Source organism: Pleurodeles waltl, chromosome 3_1 (genome assembly GCF_031143425.1).
Source record: "Pleurodeles waltl isolate 20211129_DDA chromosome 3_1, aPleWal1.hap1.20221129, whole genome shotgun sequence".
Classification (NCBI taxonomy): Eukaryota; Metazoa; Chordata; class Amphibia; order Caudata; family Salamandridae; genus Pleurodeles; species Pleurodeles waltl.
In genome coordinates this window covers 1,604,120,609-1,604,146,269 of record NC_090440.1, presented here as the reverse complement: position 1 = coordinate 1,604,146,269, position 25,661 = coordinate 1,604,120,609, and the positions used below count along the sequence as shown (strand labels likewise).

At 47.0% G+C, this 25,661-nt stretch overlaps 1 protein-coding gene across 4 annotated transcripts in view; it reads right to left on the bottom strand.

The window, feature by feature from the left end:
- Positions 1 to 25,661, bottom strand: part of SYTL1 (synaptotagmin like 1) — a 272,953-nt gene that overhangs the window by 125,927 nt on the left and 121,365 nt on the right. For all 4 annotated transcript variants that reach the window (XM_069225245.1, XM_069225244.1, XM_069225243.1 and 1 more), the window contains exon 3: positions 17,155 to 17,303. In XM_069225245.1, coding sequence (XP_069081346.1) covers positions 17,155 to 17,303 — 149 coding nt within the window. The remainder of the gene's footprint in view (positions 1 to 17,154; positions 17,304 to 25,661) is intronic.

Genomic DNA, 25,661 nt, shown 5'->3' with positions numbered 1-25,661 from the left:
GTCTGTTAGCCACCGTTGCAGATCTTGCACAGTTCCCTCCGAGATTTGGCCCATGCTGGAGAGATTTCCCTGATACTGCACTCACAGGAACTTCTGGCCCCAGTGCAGAGCCCGCATATGCTACCTGGTATGAATCACCAGCAGGATACAGGAGGCCATGAGGCCCAGCAGCCTCACAGTCATTTTCACTGAAATGCAGAATAGAGGCTGAAACATTAGTACCATAGCCTGAATATCCTGGACTCGCCGCTCGGGAGGATAAGCCCGAAACTGCACTGTGCCTAGAAAAGCTCCAATGAAAGGGAGCGTCTGAGAGGGTGTCTGGTGTGGCTTTGCACATTTATAATGAACCTCATTGAATGCAGGAGGTCCACCGTAGTCTGGAGGTGGGAGCCTGTTGTCAAGATAGGGGAAGACTGAAACCCCTGATCTTCTCAGATAAGCTGCGACCACTGCTGAGGGCGTGGCTGAACAAGATGCCCGGCTAGACGCTTTCATCGGCACTCCTGCCAGCGTCTACACAATCCTGCCTCTTCCTGCGGTATTCTGACGGCTACATTCCATAAACTCGACTGAGAGTACGGCGAGGATCCGCAACAATGCAGCAAACAACTTTTTTTGCCTCGGGACGTCCCATATGCGGTAGACTAATAACCGTCCGGTGCTCGCCTTGGCGGCGAGTGCCATTTTATATACAGAGTCTAGAGCCGGCGCAGACAACTGAGTGGCATCCCTTCTGGGTCTCCCAGAGACTCAGACGGCCCCTGCTCATCCGGTGTGCACTGTGTATTGGAGGGGATGGACTGCATGTGTTGGATCCCCGGTGTGTGGTGCCACAGATGCGGGAGCGTATGCCCGCTGCTGCCCTATACTCCTCTCCTGGCTTCCGCGAACTGATCACGACCTGACTGGGGTGGGTCTCGTTATTTGAAAAGCCACTTGAGCTGATATGAGGAGTCCCGCTCCAGAACTCTGAGATGACATACCTTCCGCCCGGCTCCCTGACCACCTTATGGCTGATGTGGGCAATGTGAGGCCACGGCATAAGGTCAGCCTCAAATTCCTGAAGTGGCAGGAGAGGCTGGATGGAGTCACGCTCCCTCGCTGGCTTCTGTGACGCTTCCACCGAGTCCGCAGCCCTGACAGGCGTGGGGATTGAAAACACCTGTGCTACCTGTCTCCCACAGGACAACAGGGACCTACGTTCTTCGAAGGTGAGTGAGCAGGAGCAGCTACACGGATGGGAGGGGGAGATCGACAACCGCCCTGGCCACTGATACTGTGTGAAGGCCCTGCCTCCTCCTGACACAGTTAAGCTGGGCACACACGAGGAGATTGAGACAAGTGAGCCCCCAGCCCTAAGGTACTGTTGCATTACTGGGAATGCTATTGGTTATACCTCTGAAGGACTGGGGGTCCTGGAGACTATTGGTGAGAGAAAAGCAAAAGGGAGGGGGGGAGAAGGAGGGGGAAGAAAGGATGAGAGAGAAGAAGGAACACAAATAAAGGACAGTCGGAGACAGCTCATGGATGACTGTGCCCTGACGCTGGTGGGGGCCCAGCGGATGAGGTACTGCCATTCTCATTTTGGTTACTGATAGAGACTGTGCCGTCCCTACACAGTCAGTCACAGCTGCACTTTGCCCACCTCTGTCTTGACAAACTCTGGTGGGAGAGAGATAGTGGACCCCCTCACCTGCTGAAATACTACGCTTCTACAACACAGCACGGTGGGGATCCTGGTCTGAATCTCGGGGCTGCGTCTCCCACTCAGGCTTGGTCACTGAGTGTACTGGGCCATCCAAACACTCTGCTATCCACTATGGTGAAAGATAAATGGAATAAGCCTGCCCAAACCAACAAAATCCTAAGCTATGCACGCCTGACCCCGTAATCAGGCCACACACTGGTGGATACTCTGCCCTCGGAGATGGAGGCTCGGGGCAAGGTGGACCCATCCCTGGCGGACTTGATGGTGGTGATACGCAGTTCAAGGGACGATCTAGCCCATAAATTTGAACCAGCTGCAGTGGATGTTACTCTACTCCGGGCTGATCTGCGTAAAGTGACTGAACCTGTGACCTCCATGGAACAAACTATCAGCACATTACTGCAGGAGGTTCATACACTCCGAGACAACGTGATTTGCCTGTAACAACATATTGATGGTGGACTAGAAGACGCAGAAGGGAGGTCATGCAGAAATAACCTCAGGTTGGTGAGTTTTCCACCAAACTTTTTTGGGAGGAAAGGATTACCACAGTCTTGCAACCCAAGCGATTGTCCAAATTGTGCACCATTGAACGTGCCCACAGAGCCCTCACCACACCGCCTCAGCCAGGGGCTCCACCGAGGGTGATCACTGTTCGCCTTTTCAACTTTCGTGACAGGGACATGATCCTTCAGTCCACCTGCATGGCAGGGCACCTCCTGTTTGACGAATGTCCTGTTTCTATCTACCCTGATTACACCCAAAGGGCGCAAGATTAAAGGAAAACATTTCTGTCAGTCAAGAAGAGACTTCGGGAACTCGACCTAAAATACAGCCTAATGCCCCCAGCAAAGCTGAGAGTGCAGTATGGTAGAAAGGCTCTCTTTTTCATCACGGTGGTAGAGGCCAGTGAGCGGCTTGACTCTAGGGGACATGGATTGTCTCAGGACCAAACTCACCAAACTCTCTCCTTCAGAATACACATGGTCCATCATCGCATTCCCATAATGGACATGGCTGTCGGAATAGCAGTGACACTGAAAGACTGGCTGACAAAATCCTGGTGTGGCCAGATGGTACCCTGAGAGTAACGGACATAGTGCCAGGTTCGGGACACATGTCCTATGACTTCCAGGAGGAACGGCGTACTGCAGATGATGCAACTGCCTGAACCTTTTTTTTTTTCTTCCTACAGGGAGTGAAATGGTAAGGGGTGACGGAGTGTTGGGAGATCACATTTTGGGGACATGATGTGGGCTGGGGTCCTTGCTGTGTTATTTAATGCTGGGAAACAAACTATGTTCTTAAGACTAATATTGACTACCCGCATGTACCTTTCAAACATGGATAGGATATCCTTTAGGGAATGTATCCATTTTTCTTTTGCTATGGCCTAATGCTTATTTCATTGGTATATGCGTTACAATGCTTATGACAATGCCCCTCTAGAGAGGCCCTGTAGATGCAGTTGGAGGCTGATAGTAACTGCTTTGCTTCCTCCACACTGATCTACCCTCTTGCATAGCACAAGTCTGAGGGTTGTTTTTGTTGCATTGTTGAAGTTTGCTGGGGGGGTATGGGGCGGGACGTGCTAACTACCTACGCGTGCAACATGCACTGGGAAGGTTCGGACTACTGCTCGGGGGGATGGGGGGTTGCGGTTAGATGTTTTTTTCTTAACTCAAAAATTGGTTGAAACTCTGTTGCTGCTTCTGTGTACTATAGATATGTGACCGCTATTGGGGGGCTTTGAGTATGTGGGGAGTGTTTGGGGGTGTCCCCGGATACTGGGGAAGAGAGTGATTTTTGCATGTATACAAAGGCTTCTAAGATGATGAAGACTGTTCCCTGGAATGTCAGCTGGATTGCCAACTATGAAAAACATAGACATATACATGCATATTTGAAACGCTATAAGGAGGCCCTTGCATTCTTCCAAGAAACCCATGTCTGAGGAGATTGTATCCCAAGCTTACAGAAACGATGAAGGAGCTCCATATATGCCACATCCTATTCAGGTTACGCCCAAGACGTTTTTATTTGGGTTGCCACAGTGGTGCCCTTTCAACATTACCAGCACATAGTTGACACCGAGGGATGCTACCTGATCCTACATGGACATCTAGATGGTCTTGAGATATGTTTTATAAATGTGTATGCCCCAAACGTAGATTGGCCTGACTTCTTCCCGGGGGACCTGGCTGCAGCGGCCCCCTTTTTAGATACTGCTATATTACTGGCAGGGGACTGAAACTGTGTCCTGGACGGAGGGCTAGGTCAGAGCCCCCCTCGGCTATCCACTAAACCCAGGCTGACCACAGCACTCAAACCTACTCTGGGGGACCTGGGACTTCATGATATATGGCGAGAAGCACCCTCTACAACAAACATATGAATGCTATCCACCGGCGACTGGTACCTTTAGTCGACTGAATTACTGCTTTCTCTCCCACAAGCTGGCTCCATGGGTTACAGACATCGCATACTTGACTCTGTATCTTTCTCACCACTCTCCAATGCTATAGTCCCTTGGAGGCGACTCAAGCCACCCACGTATACCTTTGTGGCACCTCAGAACGGAGGGCCTCGGTGATCCGCTGTATGACCAAATAGTTAAAAAACAGGTGCGGCCATCACCTTAGTAAACACCAGAGGAGGTGCTGGTAAGGCCATAAGGAAGCATGGTGGACTTAAAGTGCTTGTGGCCTACTGTGAACCGCAAGCAACGTCTGTGGGCATGCAGGACATGGCTATGGAAATACGCATTCTGCAAATCCAACGCTATCATCCAGTCTCCGGGGTCCAGGGCAGAGAGATTCTGAGCCAGGGTGAGCATTTTGGACTTCTCCTTCTTGAGAAAGAGTTTGAGGGACTGAAGATCTAGGATAGGGAGAAGACCCTTGTCCTTTTTTGCACCAGAAAGTCACAGGAGTTACAAACACAGCATAAGTCTGGCACAGGGACCCTGGACCAAGAGAGCTGTAAGTTCCTCTTGGAGAAGTGCCAAGTGATCCTCCATCATCCCATCGTAGGATGGTGGCATGGATGGAGGGGAAATCTCGAGAGGGGAAGGAGTAGCCCATTTGGACTACCTGCAAAACCCACCTGTCTGACGTGATGGATTGCCAGCGGAGCAGGTGATGGAGGATCCTACCTCTGACTGGTCCCTGGTGAGGAATCTTCTGACTAGGAAGGTTTGGAGGCAGCTTCTGAGGGGGGGCAGTGGACTTGCCGGACCGCTGAATTCCTGATCCACAAAGACCGTGAATCCCACTTCCCCAGCCATGCAGAGGCTGAACAGCATGTGCAACCCAGTGGTTGGAGGGGAACGGATGTGGCTGGGCGCCCCTTCTGTAGCTGCGAAAAGCAGACAAAGGGGGTTGAGGGGCCACCGTGAGGCCCAAGGACCTGGCCATAGCAAGAGAATGCTTGAAGCGCTTGAGCGCCAAGTCTGCTTTCTCTCCCAAGAGACGGATGCCATCAAAAGGCGTGTCCATAAGACTGGCTTAGACATCCCCCAAAAAGCCAAAAGTTCTCAACCATGTGTGGCGCCTAAGGGCCTCTGTCAATGCAACCGCTCTGCCCAGTGAGTCGGTTGTATCCAGACCACATTGAATCGAGAATTTCGCTGCGTCTCTCCCATCAGCAACTGCCTGGGAATATACAGCCTAGGCCTACCCGGGACCTGTGGCAGCACCTGAGCAACAGTATCCCACAGTGTGTGGGAATAACGGCCCAAAAGGCATGCAGTGTTCACAGACCGCAATGCCAGGCTGGCGGATTCCCTATACGGGGGTGAGGAAGGGAACTTTACCTGGGATGTGGAGGCTTGGATAACCAAGCTGTCAGGGATGGGGTGTTGCATCAGGATAGATGGGTCACCCGATGCTGGGCAATGGCAGGCAACTGTCCTGTTCACAAGAGCCCCTGTGTTGGGTTTGGATCAGGTACCCAATAGGACATCCGTAAGGACTTCATTAAAGGGGGACAGGGGTATAGAGGATGAAAACCCAGACGTAAGCACTTCTGTCAGGAGGTTAGTCCCGACTACCACCGAAGGCAGCTCAAGGTCCAGGACCTTGGCTGCTCTCCACACCACCAAAGACTATGAATCTCCCTTCTCCGTAGCCATGGTAGGGGGAGAGAGCATGCCAGTATCAGGCGAGGTATCCAGTTCGCTGGCTTCCCCCAGGTCCGTACACCAGTCGATGAGGTCCTGGAACTGATATTCTAAAGGGTCCGGTGACCCCTCCCCTTCCTCATCGTACCCTAGCCCATAGTAATAAGGCTCAGGATCCCACACAGAGGGCAAAGCCTCTGTCGGTGCCGGATTCAGTGTGGCAATGAGGATGGGGGGGGTGTGCCACCTGGGGGCATGGATGGCACCGGGAGTATCTACATCAGGGCAGGCGAAGGTCAAGGTGGTACGACCGGCGCTGGTCCAATCCGGCAAGGGATCTATGGGTGACACTCAGAGCAGAGGCCGAAGTTGCTGGCATGGAATCTGAAGGGGCCCCTTCCAACTCCGTGAGACCCCAAGGTACGCCAGCAGAGTCAGACTACCCAAAAATTAGGCGCATGGCCTCATAAAACTCCTTGAGTTGGACAGGGGTCGCTCCGGCTGCCGGAAACTCAGGGAGGCATGGAGTCGGCCCAGACGCAGGCTCCGCAGAGGGAGCCCCAGATTGATGACACACTCCCTTGTCTCGTCGGCTGACAGATGAGGTGTTTTGCCTTCTTGGACGATTTCTTATCCCCCAACTTACCTGATCGTCCGGAGAAACTGGAGTGTAACGACAAAGGGGGGGAGGGGCTCCATGACCTATCCTGAGACCTTCCTCTCGACCGAGATCGAGACTTAAGCGAAACAGTGCACCAGGCCACCATGAGCTTTAAGAACTGCACCCTCAAAGCTTTCGGATTCATTGCCTGGCACTCGAGCATGGCTTTGGGTCGTGGTCGTGCTTCAAACCCCAATGGCACACGAGGGGAGGATCCGTCACGGACATCACCCGATGAGAGGATCTGCGGGGCTAGAAACCAGTCTAGGGAGAAGACATCCAGCAACACACCAGGAGCGGAAATACTCCAAAAAGTTTAGACAAAAAGTAGAAAAAAAGACCAGTCATAAAATGACTGAGGCATAGCTCTTTCTTCGGATAAGAGGAAAGAAAAGATCTGACATCAGCGCACCCGGGTGGCGCCTACATAGGATCCACGATGTCATAGCCGCCATGGACACCGACTGACATGGAGCTGATCTATGCCACCTAATGGCAGGCAGGGATACTGCTTGGAAAAAATCTCTAGATCCAGACTGACCCCTAGGGAAATTCTAAGGTAAGGACTCTACAATTAGATGTCTCTATCAGATATGAGGAAACATTAACTGGATCATAAAACAGACCTTTTATTTACAATTTGGAAGTCACATGTACTAGACCAAAACCAATCAGTCTTCCTGCCAACCCAATCTATGGTAAACCTTAGAATCCTCTGTCAGAATGCTGACTACAAAATATCGACCTGCTTAATATCGACTGCAAGATATCAACTTCCCCAATACAGTCAAGGTAAGTAGATTTAGAATGGTAAGTCTTTGTATATTTGAGTACGTTTGTCTTGACGATTTTGTACGAATCAACATTTTGCATTCGATATTGTTGCAGGTCGAATTTTTGGGGTCGATACTTTGACATAAAACCGATAACAAGAGAGTTTGGTATTCTTAGTTCACGCAAAAGGCAATAAAGGCAAAGCTCTGTCTGTTGGCACACCACGTACCGGGCAGATCTGGGTGTGCGTGCCATGAAATATGTGCTTGCGGTCGATTAATGCCATACTGGAAAAACCGGTTCAATGTTTCACTGTGTGCTGGAGAGCACAAGCAGCGAAGTGTGGCCAGGACTGAATGTGAACTCATCTGTGCACAGTGCACCTGGCGCAGCCACTCCCAGAGGGCAGAAATGTGGAGGCTGGATGTAGTGATGATCAGTAGGTTAATGCACCCGGCCAGAAGGCATTCGTTAGCCAATAATAGTCGCTTGATCTATAAGTGTCCTAATTTGCAGTAGAAACTGCTGATTTCTGAAAAACAATGTACTTCCCTAGCTAACTCTTCTACTGTTAAAAGAGTGAACGAAACGCATATTTGCCTTTTTAGAATTCTATAAAAACAGACCAACGTGGCTGTTTAAAGTTGAAATGTAAAGATGTAATCAATAACGCATGTTAACACACTTAAAAAACAAAATCAAAACCACCCGAGGTCAAGAATTAACACAATCCTATTCAGAAATGTAAAAAAAAAATGAAATATCATATTTTGGAGATCTTAACACTGTAACATGTACCCGATCCGGCCTCGAACAAGGCAGCAAGGGGAATGAACCACAGAAGATAAATCTTCGACGAAGAATAACTTAGCAGAGGCAGTATGCAGTTTCAGTTCACACACCAAATAATTCTCAGGAAGGAGTTGGGCGAGGCAGGTATTTCCTTTCTTTTGTTGAGAGAACTGAACTGGTGGTGGATTCGAATATTTTTGAGGGACTTACCTGTGTGCAGTTCCCTTTTGAAATCTTGTTTCATCAGAAATGCAGAATATTTTTGGTTGTGCAGCTGGTGCACTACCGCAGAATTTTTTTCTATTAAACGATCAAAAAAACAACAACAGATATCACCAGTTCCCAGGTTGTCATCGGCATTCTGTGGAATTCTAGAATCCTGGTGGAAGTGCTCAAATACGGGATCTCTTAGAAAGAGTACACTGGTTGATCCCGCCTGGCATTCTATGGGGGTGAGGGCGCAATGCAGTCTTCCATGGTTCCAATGCCAATGCACGGGTAATATTAACACGCGTCTGAGAAATGACACGAGGGACTTTCCACTCCCAGGCGAGTTCAGTAACCTGGCAATCAAAGAGTCAGTACTGGTAAGGCCGACCCTGGCTCTCTGTACCGAGGAGGGCAAAGTGGGTGAAAACGGGGAACTGCGTGCTCAGTCAATTGAACCCATCCACACTAGTGTCCGTGAATTGAAGAAGGCAATTCCAGAGCCATCAAAACTTGGGCCCTGCACACTTTAGATGACCTTTAAAGGCAATTTATTGTAAATTTAAATGAAGGGGCTGTACGTGTAAAAACTAGTTTACGACTGGTGATCCCATAACACAACTGAGAAGAATAACAAGCGCCACATGTGGAGAAACACAAGTGAATGAATGAGAGGCATGAGGAGAATGACACGGGGGACTGAGCGCAATCGGGAGTGCGACTGAGAAAGTGAGGGAGAGAGAGAAAGAGAGAGGTAAGACAGATGCTGGAGGAGAGCAAGAGACACGGATGAGAGAGTGTAAATTAGAGCTAGGAGAAATGATAAATGAGAGGTAAGAGTGGAACACAGGGCGAGTGTTTGTGCAACCATGAACCGCCTTACAAACAGGGTCAGATTGGGACCAAAAATAAGCATGAGTACTCCAAAAAAGCGGCCCATGTTTTCGGATCATGACCTACTGTGAAACATTGCTTGATTAGTATCAGAGGAATACGTTTTAGAGACATTTATGATAAATTAAGGGCCTCATTTACAAGAATCTGATGCATCACCATCGAGGCATCAGCTTTCTTGCGCTTCCCGCACATTAACTAACGACGCCATGAATGCGCTGCATTTACAATACAGAGCTCCATGGCACACGTTTTCACAGATGCATCAGAATTTTTTATGCATCTGTTGGCGCTAAACTCATGCATTGCTGGAGTAGCGTTGTTAAACTGATGCAACTCCAGCAAAGCAAGAAATATCCCATAGGAAAAAGCCCTGCGTTAATTTTACGCCTGCTCTGAGAAGGCGGTAACATTTTGGCACAGTCAAGTCACAGAATGACGCAGTGAAATTTACATTTCACTGTGTCAGGACTGTGTGGCTTTTCCTCTGGGAGCAGGTATAATGTGAAGCAGGGCTTTACAAACGGATGCACTGAGCCCAATGTGAATGTGTCAGTCTGTAAATGCGGAGCAGTGTAGTGCACTGCTAGCACCACCACTGCATCAAAGAAAATGATATAGCGGTGGCGTAAAGTGATTGTAAATGAGGCCCAATTTTTTTAAGCTTTTAGGATCTGTCACCTCTAGGTAATGTTTTGCAGGACAATTGAAAATGGAACATTCAAGCAGAAAGGACTACCTGTTTGTACAGAGCAGCATACCCCTTCACATCTACAAATTCTCCGAAGAGAAGGTATGTGTCTTCTCCACATATGAGTCGGTAGGGATCAATTGCTCTTTTTAGAAGAAATCACTCTACATAAGCCCTTGGCGTCAGCCATTGCCCCACTGTGGGCTGCTTGAAACCCTAGAGACCAGTGTTATGCAAAAAGCTCTTTGATGCCCACTGCTACATGTCCACTAATGTTAGCAGACAATTTATGTCACCTGTCCCACAGAACAGCTTTATTCCACCTCATAACCTGGTCCATTGCCCATTACCTGAATTCCCAACCTCCCAATCTGACTCTGCCTGTTATTAATTTATCACTGTCTAAGGCAGAGACATAACAACTGTTGTGCTGCAAACAAGGCAACTGGAATGAACTAACACCAACACAGGGTTACTGTAAAGTCTAGACGGAGGCCCTGTTTATTTACATTACTACGCCATGGCATCCTGCCAACCCATGGCAAGACGGCCTGGGGAGACAAACAGAGACCACCTAACTTTAATTATTAATTGCATGATTCCTGGAACCCACAATGCCACACTCCTCCCTTATTCGGGAACAACAAAACAGAGTTCAGAAAACAGGAAGGGCAAGCACCCGGGTCTTTTCAAAGTGCTCAGGGCATCATTCCCCCAGATTCCTCGCTTAGTGTGACATGAAGTCTTTGTAGCACTGTCATGGAGTGGGATTGGGCCTCAGATCACAGCATTCAGCACCACTATATTTGGTCAGGGTTTGCAACATTCTGTCACTTAGGGGCTGGCATTCAGTAGGAGGATCCTTGCCCCAGTGTTGGGAAGGTGGGATACCCTAAGATGAGTCAGTGGTCAGGTCATGGCTTTCAACTTGCTTCTCCTCTGGGCTCTCTGTGCTGATAACTGGTTTACACCTGGGCCCTTCTTATGTGATGACCAGGCCTGGAGGTTTCAGTTGACTGGTTGCTTGGTAGGTGGTACAATCTCAGAAGGCCTCTTTTACCCATTGATCCAGGAAAAGGAACCAGACCTTGCTCTGGAGTCGACTCTTTGTTTTCACGCCCCGTGGTGGGTTCTGTGGGGCAGTTGAATGTATTGGCGGCCCCTTGTTAAATGGGGTGGTGGGGCGGGGTATATGAAAAAATTAATAAAATAAAATAAAAAACCTTACCTTTAATGTTGGGAGAGACGGTTCCGTCTCGCCTTCATCCTTGGACTCCCAGAAGCACACAGGCTTCCAGACTCCCTTCCAATCACAACGCTGCTGTCAAAAGGCATGACAGCAGCGTTGTGTTTGGTCTGAGTGCCCTGCTTTGACGTTCAGACAGGGAGTAGGGCCCTGAGCACTTTCTCCTCCCGGCTGTTCAATACAGCTGGTTGGAGAAATGCAAAGTGCGCATGACTGTTTGGCCGGCCCTCTATGGCTGGCCAAAGTGTCATGCACCTTTATGTGAACATAGCCCTCTTCAAGCCCAGCCCCATCCTAACCGTGCTCCTGAGGAAAAATAAAATGATAATAAGGTTGTGTTATTATCATTTAATGTTACCCTTTCCTTCACTGCATAAAGGCAGTGGGGCGATGATCATCCACCTTAGCGGAGGAGCCACTGCTGGTTCATTGGCTTGTTGTCTAACGCTGCTGAGGAGGACCAATCGGGCTCCTCGCAAAAGGCACCCTTTCGCAGTCACTGACAGATCTTGTCGTACATTGTGGAGGACTGTAGTGTCATTTTGGGTTCCTTGGTGCAGTGAGATAAGTGGCTGATCAGGAGCTTCCAGTCATTGTTTTGTAACTGCTGTGTTGGCTATTTGCAGACAGTCATCTTGTTCTGTGGCTCGTACAACGTCGGACATGGACATGGGTAGCAGTTTGGCTTTCTCTAGCACCAGTCTCTCCTATTCCTCCATGTCGTTGGCTGCCTCCACTTCTGAGGGTGTTGCAGGCCAGATGTGCCTAGACAGGAAATCATCAGGGTTCTGTGTATTCAATGTTATAATTAAATTCCTGTAGCTGTAGGATCCACTTTTTAGTCTGTGGGGGCAGTTTGGTGGTGGACCCCTGGAACAGCAGGATAAGTGGCTTGTGGTCAGTGTGGACCATAAAAGGTGACCTACATATATATATCTGTAAAAGTGGCGTCACACCCAATACGCTACAATGGCCTCCTTCTGTATTCTGCAGTATTGTTGTTGGTGGGTGTTAGGGCTCAACTCGAGAATGCAACAGGGCACACTCTCCACAACTCTAGCGTTGTGACAGGCCTGCTTGGAGCCCGGTAGAGCCTGTGTCCACTGTGTTGAGAAAAGCTAGCTATTGCTCCTTTCCTCACACGCAGCAACTTAAGGGCTTTGTGAATTCTCTCAGCAGTGCAGTGAGGTCAGACAGGTTCTGTATGAGCTGACCGCAATCCATTACCATGCTGAGAAAACTCCAGGCTCCTAATACAGAGGTGGGGCTGGGGCAACCTTGATGTCCTTCACTTTCGACAGGTCAGCTTGCCAGAGAACTGGTAGCCGAAGAAGCTTATGTTGCTTTTGAGCAATTCACATTTTTCTCAGTGTACTGTTAGCCCATGATCTCAGTCTGTTAAATACGGCACACAATCACACATTAGGTGGCTGTCTAGTGTTGGGGCGTGAACCAAGATGTCGTTGCTCACGTTCAACATTTTGGGGAGGCCTGACAAAACTACTTTGATGATATTGTGGAAAACAAGTGGCACTGCATATTCCGAAGTTCAGCCAGGTGTATCAATGGAGGCCAACATGGGTACAGAATGTGGTTATTTGGCGGATTCAGCTTGTGGTAGTATCTGTTAGTAACCACACCTGAGGCCCATTTTTGAAATTTATTTGGACCCGGAGAGCGCTCTGAGAATGTCATCCAAACAAGTGTTAGGTGTCTTTCTCTCCTAAAGGCCAAACTGAGTGCTTTCATGTTCATTAGGATTCTTACGGGCCCTGGTTATTTGGGCTTCTTGGCTAAGGCTATGGGGTGTTTCTGGTCACTCACTCAATGATGGCTGCATCCTCAAGGTGTCTCAACTCTTGCTCTACTTCACAGCGGAGGTGGAATGGTATCCATCAGTGCTCATGCACCACAAGCTTGATGGATTGTCGATGTGAAGCCAGACAACCTTCCCACATAGACACTCTGTTAGAAATGGGGTCTTTGGTTGACAGTCAGGTTACCCCCTGTTCAAGCAAGGACCCTCACTCTAGTTAGGATAAAAGAGAATCACCCTCAGCTAACCCCTGCTTACCCCCTTGGTAGCTTGGCAGAGCAGTAGGCTTAACCTCAGAGTGCTGGGCGTAAAGTATTTGTACCAACACACACAGTAACTTAATGAAAACACTACAAAATGACACAACACCAGTTTAGAAAAATAGGAAATATTTATCTAGACAAAACAAGACCAAAACGACAAAAATCCAACATACACAAGTCAAGTTATGATTTTTTTAAAGGTTTAAAATAAAAAGAGTCTTTAGGTAGTTGTAACACCACACTAGCGCTGCTAGCGTGAAAATGTACCTGGTTTGCGGCAAAAATAACCCCGCACGGGCGGTGTGCGTCGAAAATAACCCTGCACGGGTATATGCGTCGAAAACAGCTCGGCACGGCGAGGCGCGTCGAAAAAGCCAGCCACGCGACGGTCCGAAAGTCCCGCGGCGCTGGTTGCGATCTCTCAGCCTTCGTCAGCGATGCTGCGCGTCGTTTCTCCTGCTCCGGGCGTCGATTCTCCGGTCGCGTTTCCTGCGGCGTCGTTTCTCAGCTGCGGAGCCGGCGTCGCGTCGTTTTCTCAGCCGCGATCGGATTCGCGTCGATCTTTCCTCCGCACGGCACTCGGTGCGTGTATTTTTGTCCTTAGGCTGCCAGCCTCTCCTTTCAGGGTCCCAGGAACTGGAAGGGCACCACAGAGCAGAGTAGGGGTCTCTCCAGAGACTCCAGGTGCTGGCAGGAAGAAGTCTTTGCTATCCCTGAGACTTCAACAACAGGAGGCAAGCTCTACATCAAGCCCTTGGAGATTTCTTCTTCAAGATGGAAGGCACACCAAGTCCAGTCTTTGCCCTCTTACTCTGGCAGAAGCAGCACTGCAGGAAAGCTCCACAAAGCACAGTCACAGGCAGGGCAGCACTTGTTCCTCAGCGATCAGCTCTTCTCCAGGCAGAGGTTCCCCTTGATTCCAGAAGTGTTTCTTCAAAGGGGACTCACACCTTCTTGTGAAATCCTGCCTTGCCCAGGCAAGGCCTCAGACACACACCAGGGGGCTGGAGACAGCATTGTCAGAGGCAGGCACAGTCCTTTCAGATGAGAGTGACCACTCCACCCCTCCCTCCTAGCAGAGATGGCTAATCAGGAAATGCAGATCACACCCCAGCTCCCTTTGTGTCACTGTCTGGTGTGAGGTGAAAAACAACCCAACTGTCAAACTGACCCAGACAGGGAATCCACAACCAAGGCAGAGTCACAGAATGGTTTAAGCAAGAAAATGCTCACTTTCTAAAAGTGGCATTTCCAAACTCACAATCTTAAAATCAACTTTACTAAAAGATGTATTTTTAAATTGTGAGTTCAGGGATCCCAAACTCCACATGTCCATCTACTCTCTAGGGGAATCTACACTTTAATCATATTTAAAGGTAGCCCCCATATTATCCTATGAGAGAGACAGACCTTGCAACAGTGAAAACGAAATTGGCAGTATTTCACTGTCAGGACATATAAGCCACATTACTATATGTCCTACCTTATCCATACACTGCACCCTGCCCTTGGGGCTACCTAGGGCCTACCTTAGGGGTGCCTTACATGTAAGAAAAGGGAAGGTTTAGGCCTGGCAAGTGGGTACACTTGCCAAGTCGAATTTACAGTGTAAAAATACACACACAGACACTGCAGTGGCAGGTCTGAGACATGATTACAGAGCTACTTATGTGGGTGGCACAACCAGTGCTGCCGGCCCACTAGTAGCATTTGATTTACAGGCCCTGGCACCTCTAGTGCACCTTACTAGGGACTTACTAGTAAATCAAATATGCCAATCATGGATAAACCACTTACATACAATTTAAACAGGAGAGCATATGCACTTTAGCACTGGTTAGCAGTGGTAAAGTGCTCAGAGTTGAAAAGCCAACAGCAACATGTCAGAAAAACATAGGAGGCAGGAGGCGAAAAAGACTGGGGATGACCCTGCATAAGCAAAAGTCCAACACACTCTATACCGTCAAACAACATTGCAAACTCCTGTATTAGCTTATCAACTTTGTTGTTACGGATGCTGACATTTCACCAGTTTGAGTTTGTTCTTGGGCAGTTTTACAGCCCAGAGCCCTCCCTGGATACATAGATTTTCGCTTTCTTGGTGGTGCCCCAGTGGTCAATGTCAGTCGGAAGGTTGTTATATGGATCAGCAGCCATGAGATTAACTGATGGTCCTGTGTCAATTAGGATGGTAGTGGGCTGGTTTAGCAAATGGATGAGGCAACTGGGTGTGGCCTGCGCAGGTGTTCTTTTCGGTTTTACCACTTGGCATGGATAGCTTTCTGGACCCCATTATCGTAATTGTCACTCTCCTCCAGTGTTTCCTGGATTGTTTCGATGGTGTTAGCACTTTTTGGGGGGTGAGCCAGACTGAGCAGCATACTGTTGAAAAGTGATATACCTTCCTGCAGGTGGCACATTTTTTTCTTAGAGCTGGGGGGTGGGGGCCATTGCACCACTAGCAACCAGCCTGTTATTTTGGGTTTGGTGCCTTCTTGTCTGTTTTTTGGGGGTTCTTTGCTAATTGCGTATACATGCTCTGACTTGATGAGTCTCGGCAGAACGGACTCCATGTGAGCGGCTGTAGCATTTGAAGTTTCTTTGGACTGCCCAAGAGTGAGCATATCTCACATCGGCGAGGAGGCACATTCCTGAACGAACTGCACCCTATTTCATCCTCCTCTTCGGGTAGCGTGCATGTACTGGCCAGTTCCTATAGGCAGGTGTGGAACACATTCACTGACTCATCTTGGTTTGGAGTGCCTGGTGGAAGACGGAACGCTCATAGACAGGTTTGCCAAAGGTTAGTATTGAGTGATAATTGTGTTTTTGAGGGTTGTATATGTGTGTGCCGGTCCTGCTTCTGTGTCATTTTCACAGATCTTATTAACGTCTGACCCTCCCAGGTGTAGGAGTAGCAGCCGCTTTCTGCCGTCCTCAATGATGAGCTCCTCAAAGTATGTCTCTAGGCGCTCAACCCAAGCTTTCCAACTGGCCGTTTGTGTAGGTTGGGATCCAGTGACTGTGAATGGTTTTAGTGCTGAGATGGATGCAAAATGTGACAGTCTCTCCCTGCTGGGATGCTACAGGTGTATAGGGTGGCTGAGGCATGGCTGTGCGGTATCTAGAAGACATTGGAGACTATGTGGAGAATCTTCTGGTAGGCTGCAGTGGGTTAAGGTAGTGCCCTGACAGCGATGATGGGGGAGTTGGGGCATTACAACTAATGTGCTGCCAGGTCTGGGCAGTTGCACTAGTCCTGCAGGCACCAGGTTGCGCTCCTAGTGACCTCTGAGGGGCTGGAATGGTCTGCTTGCCTGTGCAAGTGCTTGTTGAGGCCGTGGCACCACAGCCTGTGAGCAGCTGCGTTGCTGAAGGAGTAATTCCTTTGAGGGTGGCCGATCTCTCCCTCTCTCTCCAGCCGCCAGTAGTGTGGGTGGGGCAGCAGGCAGTAGAAAACAGGCCACGCACAGGTGGGTGCCGTCACCCAAGGTGCTGGATGGGGCCTACATGATAATCTGGGGGTGTGCATCTCTCTTTGCGCAGCTGTGCATGAATGGGGCAGCTACCAGCATGCAGCATTGTCACTGGTGGCCAGAGTGGTGATGTAGCTGCAGTTGAGATTAAGGGGCGTAAGGAAAGTATGCAGCAGCATCCTCTTCACCAGTGTTGAGTTGCAAACAGGGCCAGTGCAATAAACTAACACCAACACAGGGTTACTATAAACTTGCCTGCCACACCTAGATGGAAGGCCTATTTGTTTACTTTAGTCCATCATGGCATTGGGCCAAACCATGGCAGGGTGCCATGGGGACAAACAGAAACCCACCTACTTTTAATTATTAATAGTGTGGTTCCTCAGACCCACAACACTACAACAACGAGGATTTCAAGAGGGAAGAACAAGAGGTATGTATGGAAAGAGTGATGAAGGAGGGACAAGGTTAAAGGGAATAAAGCATCTTTTTTTTCTCCTCACCTTTGGGTTTTTTTTTCCTGCGAATCGACGCTTGAACAATGTCGGAACCAAACTTCTTACCCCGATGTCGCTTGGCGCGGACTTCACAAAACCAGTCTCCTGTCAGAAACTTTAGCTGGGTAGGGTCAGAAACCGTTTGACGCAGCTTCCTGTGACGAGAAACAGAAAACATTGATATGTTTTACATTCTCATGCCCTTAAATCTACATATCCGACCTACTCACTACAAAGCCACATGACTGAGGCCCTTGCATTGTTATAGTTTTTGCAAAGCTACCAGTGCAACAGGTGTGTAAATTTATTGTGTGTGGAGAGCTACCCTGACTTTCTGTGTTTATACAGTTATTTTCATTATGTTTACAAGTGACCTTTAGGCTATTTTGTTTGTGCCATTTTCATCGACCCTATTTTAACAGTAACAGTCAGGGGAAACACTAGATACATTTTTCTCTTGAAAGTGTCATCACCCAACAAAGAATGGTTTTCAGAATATGTTGGTAACCTTTGAAAATGTCCGAGTATAATATTTTAATCAGTTGGGCCTGCAAGACAAGTAAGTTAACAAATGCTAATCTCACACTTGTTGGTTACTATCAGGCATAGCTGAAGATTTTTGAGGGTCCCGGTCAAAAACATTGTGGGGTTCCACATGTCACCAGCACCTCAGTGTAATAGAAAACAAACCATCTTCACCATTTGGTGTAATGTAGTAGTTTAGCCATTAGCTGCCCAATCATTCAGAATTGTTTCAAAACCTATAAAAAGATTTTGCAGCCTGAGAACGGGCCATGAAAAAGGGGGAAGCGTGGAATAATGATTCCTCTGCCACCCCTCCACCATCCCCACTTGAATCCTATGGCCTTGTTACATGCTCAATAGCCGAAGAATTTTGTGCAGAGATTTTCCAGAGGAATTCAATTATTCTCGAAAAAGAAAAGGCAATGGATCCAACTATTTCCTCCTCAATAAAACAATTATACTCACTTCAAAGACAAGAGTTAATCAAAACCTAGATGTACATAAAAGTGTGATTCCTAAGAAATATAAAATATCATCAATAATTTCCACCACTAACTGGGTAATACAGATTTCATGTAGGGCCCTCCCTTGACAATGATGTTTTTCACAATAATGTCGAAAATATTTGATTCTCTAACATTTGGAGTACGTTCTTGGCAGCTCAACAGTTTATATTATGCCTTTCTTTACAGGACATAGGGTGATCCTGTAACCCTACCAATGGGTATGAATCAAGATTACAAGAGATGTGCAAACACTGCACCTACCTAGCGACTGTCCCCAGGAAGAGCCTGGTGAAATCTGAGTGGGAAAAAGCAGAAAATAACTCAGAAAAAGGGAAAACCTGTGGCACTGCCAAGTTACCCCGCACCCCCCCCCATATTTTATGTGCTTTAATGTGAGCAAAATATTATTTTTTAATAATTGACATTGTTTCTTGACAAGTGTAGTTTAATTAACATTCCATTCAACCTTGCATTTTTAAGTCACCTTACATACAATTAATTGCTCTCTTGCTTGCATTCTTTTTGCTCTCTACTTCTCTGTGTAAGTCTTTAGAGAACAGAGGCTCATGTAAATATCACGAATAGAGAGGGCAGGAAAAACTAACCCGTGGAATTTCCTTCATTGTTGGAAACCTACAATTATCAGTAGTGATATCTGCCACCACGACCCTCATCCTGAAAGTGATGTAGAAATTGGAGTGAATTCATGTGTGCATGAAAGAAAAACACAGAAACTGGCAGTTCCAAGTGCATTATCACATGCCCGCGCTATTGTGCTACAGTAAATGAAGTCTTGCACATCGAATCAGAACTTGTACCAAAACCAGAGCACTCCACAGAGCACTTCCTGATAAGGTGACATAGCTCCCTAGGTTACAGATTGCTATGTGTGACATTTCAATAATTTCAGTGTAATTTTGAATTATATTTCAGTGACTATGAGTGACATTTTCCCCAGCAGCAAAATGAAGCAATGAAGAGGAGGGAAACATATAAATAACAAGAATTACACGTTAGAAGTGTTTAAGTATGACATACCACACTGACAGCTGGGCCTCCTGCATTGCCAGGCCAGCCTGCGAGAACGTGGACTCAGGCCCGTGGACAACGCCCCGTAGCATTCTGTCGCGCCACACGTGGATGATCTTGGCAGGCACTGTGAGTGCCTGGGCTGCTGCGTCGCAGCCCGGTGGGCTGGGTCCTTTGTGGTGATCATGTGTATCATCATGATGTGGCCTACCAGTGACTACCACTAGTCTCAGCCGTTGCGGGGGTCAAGAGAACTGAAGACAAGAGAGTTGCGCGGAGGGAGGGGCTCTGGCGTGTAACGTCCCAGATGGTAATTTCATTTTCAATCTCCTGGGGGCCTAAGCAGTGTTAAAGCAGCCAACTCAGGCAGCAGGAGACCAGGGCCACTAGCTCAGCTGGCCCAGGCCACCCAGCAAAACAGACCAGAGTGTCACTCAGCCATGCGGGCCGGCCTGGGATCGCGGGAATTCAAACTCCACCGTGGCCGAGACAGAAATGAATGCCGACCGGCACCACTACCGCAGGCTGGTGCTGCGAGGGAGAGGGTCAGAGGAGGATTGATCAGCCAACACTGCCAAGCCGCGGCGGGCGCCGCATAACTTCTTTCAATGGTGCCACCAAACGAAAAGCAACCAATTAAATTATGCCGCAAGCGCAGACACAACTCTGGCCACGACTGGATGGTCACTGACTGTGACATCAGTTTTGTGCGTGTGTCAGCCAGGCCGTCCTGGAGGGTGGGTGTGTCTCTGTTCACTAAGTTTTAGATACACTGTAACAGAGTGAGTATTCCACAACCACTGTGAACGCTCCTAGAGCCAGCCCCTTGACCTTAGCATGCCGGGAGCAGGCAGCGCACAGGCACTCAGCCCAGCAGTGCTCAGTTGATCTGTGCATTATAGTGCTTCCCTTAACAGCTGGAGGCACTATAATGTATGAATTTCCGTTTCTGTAGGGTGATGCAAACCACCTCACTGAAATATGTTAGAATCACACCTGATGCGTGATACTTGGCAGGGCGATCACCCGTCCGTTATTTTTTAACTTTCATGGACTGTCTGCACTTTAGCCCTAATGTTTGTGATGGATGGTTTAACAAACAGCATTTGTTCTGTTCTAATATTAGCCTTCCACCTAAAGGAAGAAAGTTAATTCCCACAGTTCAGATTCTCCAGCTGGAGTATAAGGGAAGGAGTCTCCTGTGCTGTGATTCCAAGGGAGGGGCAGACAGATAAGAAACAGGCCTTTGTGCCAGGGTGCTGTCTTCCTGAAAGTAATGCAAACATGCAAAACTGGTAAATATGCAAATGTAAAGGCTGCTTGAGAGCCCATATAGATATTAATTGATGGAGACGCGTGGAGCTTCCTAATGGCAGATATTTTCTTTATGAGAAGTACTTTAAGGATGTTCCAAGCTGAGCTGTGGAGTGTGCGCTTTTGAAGAACAGTTTTAAAAGATGTTTACACTAGGTATAATCTGAATATTCTTGAAATCTATACTTTGAAAACACTTTTTATCTTTAACCTAAATTTATATGCATATTTTGTGTCCGCCTTTATCATAATATGTGTAATGCATGTTTACAATTATAACTTACACATTCACAGTACTTTCAGGGACCTTGTAGAACTAACACACAAGTGTGATCCAAGTCAAATCAATTTACTTCATGTGTCTAATTTACTTGAAAGAGACATTTGAGAGCACTTTCAAGTAATTCAGTTTAAGGTGAACTGTGCACAAAAAACTCACTTGTATTTTTTTGGGGGCAAGTAATGATCCACCATCCATAACAATAATATTGGCCATGATGTATGGGACGCCAGAAAATTTGTTCACTTGGTTCACTCATGGTGTTGTCAAGAGGGAGGATTAATGAATGTTTTAAAGTTCACTTCTAGAAATGTTCACTTCATATAAATGTCAATGCAATGTTGTGATCTAATACACTAAACTGAAACACTATCATATGTGATATCCAAAGACTGTATTATTGTATGCCAAAAGAGGTTACATAGCAGGATAGTAACCAGGTATGTAGCAACAGACTTTATCATACATTTACAGAACAGTGCTGGGATACATACATTTATAAGAGTTGGCACAACATTTTTAAGTATTTCTGTGTAACAGACTGACCCATAATAAACTATCCCTCCACAACCCTCTGCCCAGTTACCGCTACCTTACCTATCAGCATAGGGAAGGCGAGCAATGAACCTTGTAGTGCTTAGAAGAAAGTGTTCTAGAGGGGAAATTATGCCAGAGATATGCACCCTTAGACTACTTCTTTGTGTAGTTGCTAGGTGTAGCAAAAACAACTAGTACATAGAAACCAAGAGTGTATGCGTCGGGTAGGTTACGGGGGGAGAGCATTATCCTTGGAGCAGTCTTTAAAGTCCTCCACCAAAACACACTATTTCTGTGCAAGAAAATATTCTCTCAGACTTGCTCATTCCTCTATGTGTAAAAGGGTGCTCTCAGATCAAAACCAAGAGAGCAAGGCCTCTGTCCAATTTACGATGGTCAGAGTAAGTGAATCCTTCTAGTGCACTGTGATATTGTGTTTTGCTAGAACAACAGTCAGGTCTAGGAACTTGGTGGAGGATTTCTCAAACTTAGGGCGGGGGTCTACGCCCCATAGGACCACTTCTGGGGAATTTGTTAGTGCAAGGCCCATCATGGTTGACAGCACCTCGAGAACTCTTTGCCAGTATGAAAAGAGTGTGGGGAAGTCCAAGGCATATGAAGCAAATTACCATCTAATTGCACACAGTGAGGACATGCAGCTGGGGCTTCCGGGAATATTTTCCTAATTCGGGCATGTGTAAGATAGGCTCAGTTCAGAATATTATATTGAATATACTGAAAATGGCATTCATGAGATACTTTGTGGGGGATAGTCCAATATTTTAGCCCAGTCCGCATCATGCATTGGTTTGGCCATATCAGTCTCCAAGGTAGTATAGAGAGAAGACCTGAAGTAGTCTCCATGTTGCAGGAAAGCTCTGTACACCCATCTTATCAGTTTGCCACCAGTCTCTATGGTGTAGAGTGTCTGGCCCAACTCATGTTGGGTTGGTGCTAGGTGACGGATATGATTGTAGTCTGCCATGTGGGTTTGGCAGCTCGCCATCAACAAATCCCCGAATTTTGAGAGGCCTGCAGCATGCCACATATGGAGTTGCCCTGAGCGTAGCTGTCCTGTGGGCTTAGAGAGGCCTAGCAAAGATAGTGCAGGAGCGTAGAGGTTCTTCATGTTAGTGAGTTTACAGGTTGTAGTAAGGCAAGAGAAAGCTGTGCGGAATAACCCTGGGTGGCGTTTGGTAGAATGGTCAGTAGGAAGAAATGAGTAGTGCTGCAAGTCCTCCTTAAAGTCTTTACGGGCAAATCCTTTCCCATGCAAAAGGTGACCCGGCAGCCAGCGAGACACCCACTGGAATTGTGCAACTAAATAATAGCATTCTAAATCCGGAAGGGCTAATCCACCCGTAGTAATGGGTAGCTTTAGAGTGGAAAGAGCTACCTGGCGGCGCCCTAGCCCCTAAATCAGGTATTGGACATCTGTGAAGAAGAAACAATGGGATGAGCAGGGGAAGGTTTGTAAAATTATACAATAACCATCATTCACGCTAGTGCCATGCACCCCATTACTGAAAGCGGAAGAGAAGACAAAAAAGCAAAGATTTCCATCCTGCAAATCAGTGAGGGAATGGTAGATTTTAATCCCTAGGTATCAAAAGGTAAATAATCCCTAGTTCAGTCTGTGGTCTAATTGTACAGAAAGGTCAAAACACTACCATATGTTAAAGACATGGGGCCAGATGTAGGAACTTTGCAAATTGCGACTCGCAATTTGCTATGCAGAACGGTGTCTCAGACACCGTCTGCGAGTCGCTATGGGGTTGCAAAGACCCACCTCATTAATATTAATGAGGTTGGTCGCAAATTGCGGCCCCATAGCAAGTCAGGGCACTCACGGGTATGGAGACCTGCTGTAGTCAGCAGACCTCCATGTCCGTGACTGCTTTTAAATAAAGCAGTTTTTTTTTTTCCAAGTGTAGCCCGTTTTCCTTAAAGGAAAACGAGCTGCACTTAGAAAAAAAAAACGAAACCTTTTGTTTCGGATTTTTTTAGGGCAGGTAGTGGTCCTTTGGACCACTACCTGCTCTGAAAAAATAATTTGGGGTCCAGTCACAAAGGGGAAGGGGTCCCATGGGGACCCCTTCCCGTTTGCTAGTGGGTTACCATCCACTTCAAGTGGATTGTAACTGCGAGGAAGGGAACACCCCTTCCTATTTGCGACTCTGAAATGCATTTTGCGAGTCGGTTCCGACTCGCAAAATGCACTTCTGCATAGCAAACTCACGTTTGCGACTCGCAAACGGCGATTTTCGCCGTTTGCGACTCGCAAATGGTTTGCTACATCTGGCCCATAGTTCTTACATTTTAGAATCTTTATCATGTACATTTTGTTTGTGCAATTTACATCCCAAATATTTTAAAGATTCTATGTGTACTTTTGCACTGAGGGTTGAGCTAGGTCACTGGTTTGGCCTTGGCCCGACTGCAAAAGAGTTTATGACATGGACGGAGTGGGCAATGGCCCACTGCAACCTTTCAAGGGGTTTGGACCCTGCTCACCCTTCACAAGCACAATCAGTGGACCATTGCACCAGAAGAATTTGCCAGGGTGGGTGGGTATTGCTTGTTCAACCATTTAACAGTGTCTCTTTTGTTTCTTTGCTCTCTGCTGAAACAACTCCCCAGGTATGCAATACTTTCCGATACTCATGGTGGATCGATCTTGTCTGATTTTAGGATTTGTTTCATCTTGTTCTTCTCTTCCTTATTTATCCGGTTCTAAGCAACAACCCTTTGAATCAGTTGCTTTGGATCACCCATCTTATCTCAATTTCATCCTCCTCTTTATCTTTAATTGGTAGTCCGGGCTCCCAGTCTTGAGATAAATGTAGAGTCTGGAATGCACACTCTAGTGCTAGGAGACTAGAAGCAATTTGTGGGTGACTCACATCCTGACATTAGCTGTGGGACTTTCACCCACATCATCTGCTCTGTCTCATTATTTTTTTAGGTTTAAAGTGCACTTGAGGTTGAGTTGAGCCTGATGTTTTTTGTTCAACTTGTTTAAACTAGCAAAAGGTCACTTACCTTAATATTTACTATATTGTTTGCCATAGTTTAAAAATGTTTAGACAGATAATCAAAATGTTGCTGTTGCTTCCTTTGAAGCAGCGGCCAAAATGCATTAAAAAAGTATGGGTATTGTGATGCTGCATGCAGTGGGAATTGAGTCAGCGTGGGGGGGGCGGCATCAAACGTGTGGCTAAAAATAAAAATACTGTGTACTTTTCCAAATTTTTATCGTCGGGTAACTACACGTAAATTAGCGCGTACCTTAAATGAAAAATAAATCAAAATGTAGTTACTCAGTGATAAATGCACTATAGTACATTATGAAACATCTCTTGGTTATTGCACTGCAGAGGTCTGTGCGTAACCAGAAAGCCGAGGTCACAGCCTGTGACAGAAAGCACTGTGAAGATGTAAGTCATTATTTTAAGCTTGCATTACACACAGTATAGGATAGACCAGTGGTTCCCAATCTGTGGTCCGAGGACCCCTGGGGGTCTGCGAAGCCTCCTCAGTGGGTCCGTGACTTCTTAGAAAATTAGCTTATATTAACATATTAACAAAGTGTATATAAATACGTGGCTAAATGAACAATTCAATTTTTTTTTAATGTAATGTAAGTGTCAAGGAATTTGAAATTGGAGGCTAACATTTAAATTAGTATCCTCAAATTGAATCCTGGGAGCAGTGCAGGTGCATCAAATAGAATGTAGTATGGGCAATGTGTGCCTTCAACTGAATTTGATGAAACTCTAACCTCCCTATTAAAATTGACATTTTCTTTTTTTATTTTATTTACAAATTTAAAAAAACTTGTTATCATTTGTGTATGTGTTTGATGGAATGCTTGTTTCTGTTTTTTTGTGTATTGTTTTGTGGTTCAAATCATCAACAATGTTTACGCTTCCAGTAATAACTTGGTGGGGGGGTCCCTGGATTCCTATAAGGATTCAGTGGGCATCCCCAGGTTACAGTGATGATAAAGTGGGGGTCCACAGAAGCTAAAAGATTGGGAACCACTGGAATAGACTGCTACAAAATGCACAAAAGGTTTAAGATAAAATTGTGCTTCCAAAATATAGATTTTAGTAATACCCCCATTGTACGTAATGTACTTTTTTTTTACATTACTGTCCCTCCAACACCTCCAGGGGTAGTAAGTGCTATATATTTACAATTAAAAGAACACACTTCACAGCTCAGTTGTTAACTCTTTAATAAATCTTTCTCATCACAAAGCTTTGAGTAAGTCGCACAATTAAAGCCATTACCGGCTCCGAAGCATCCTTTATATTTGC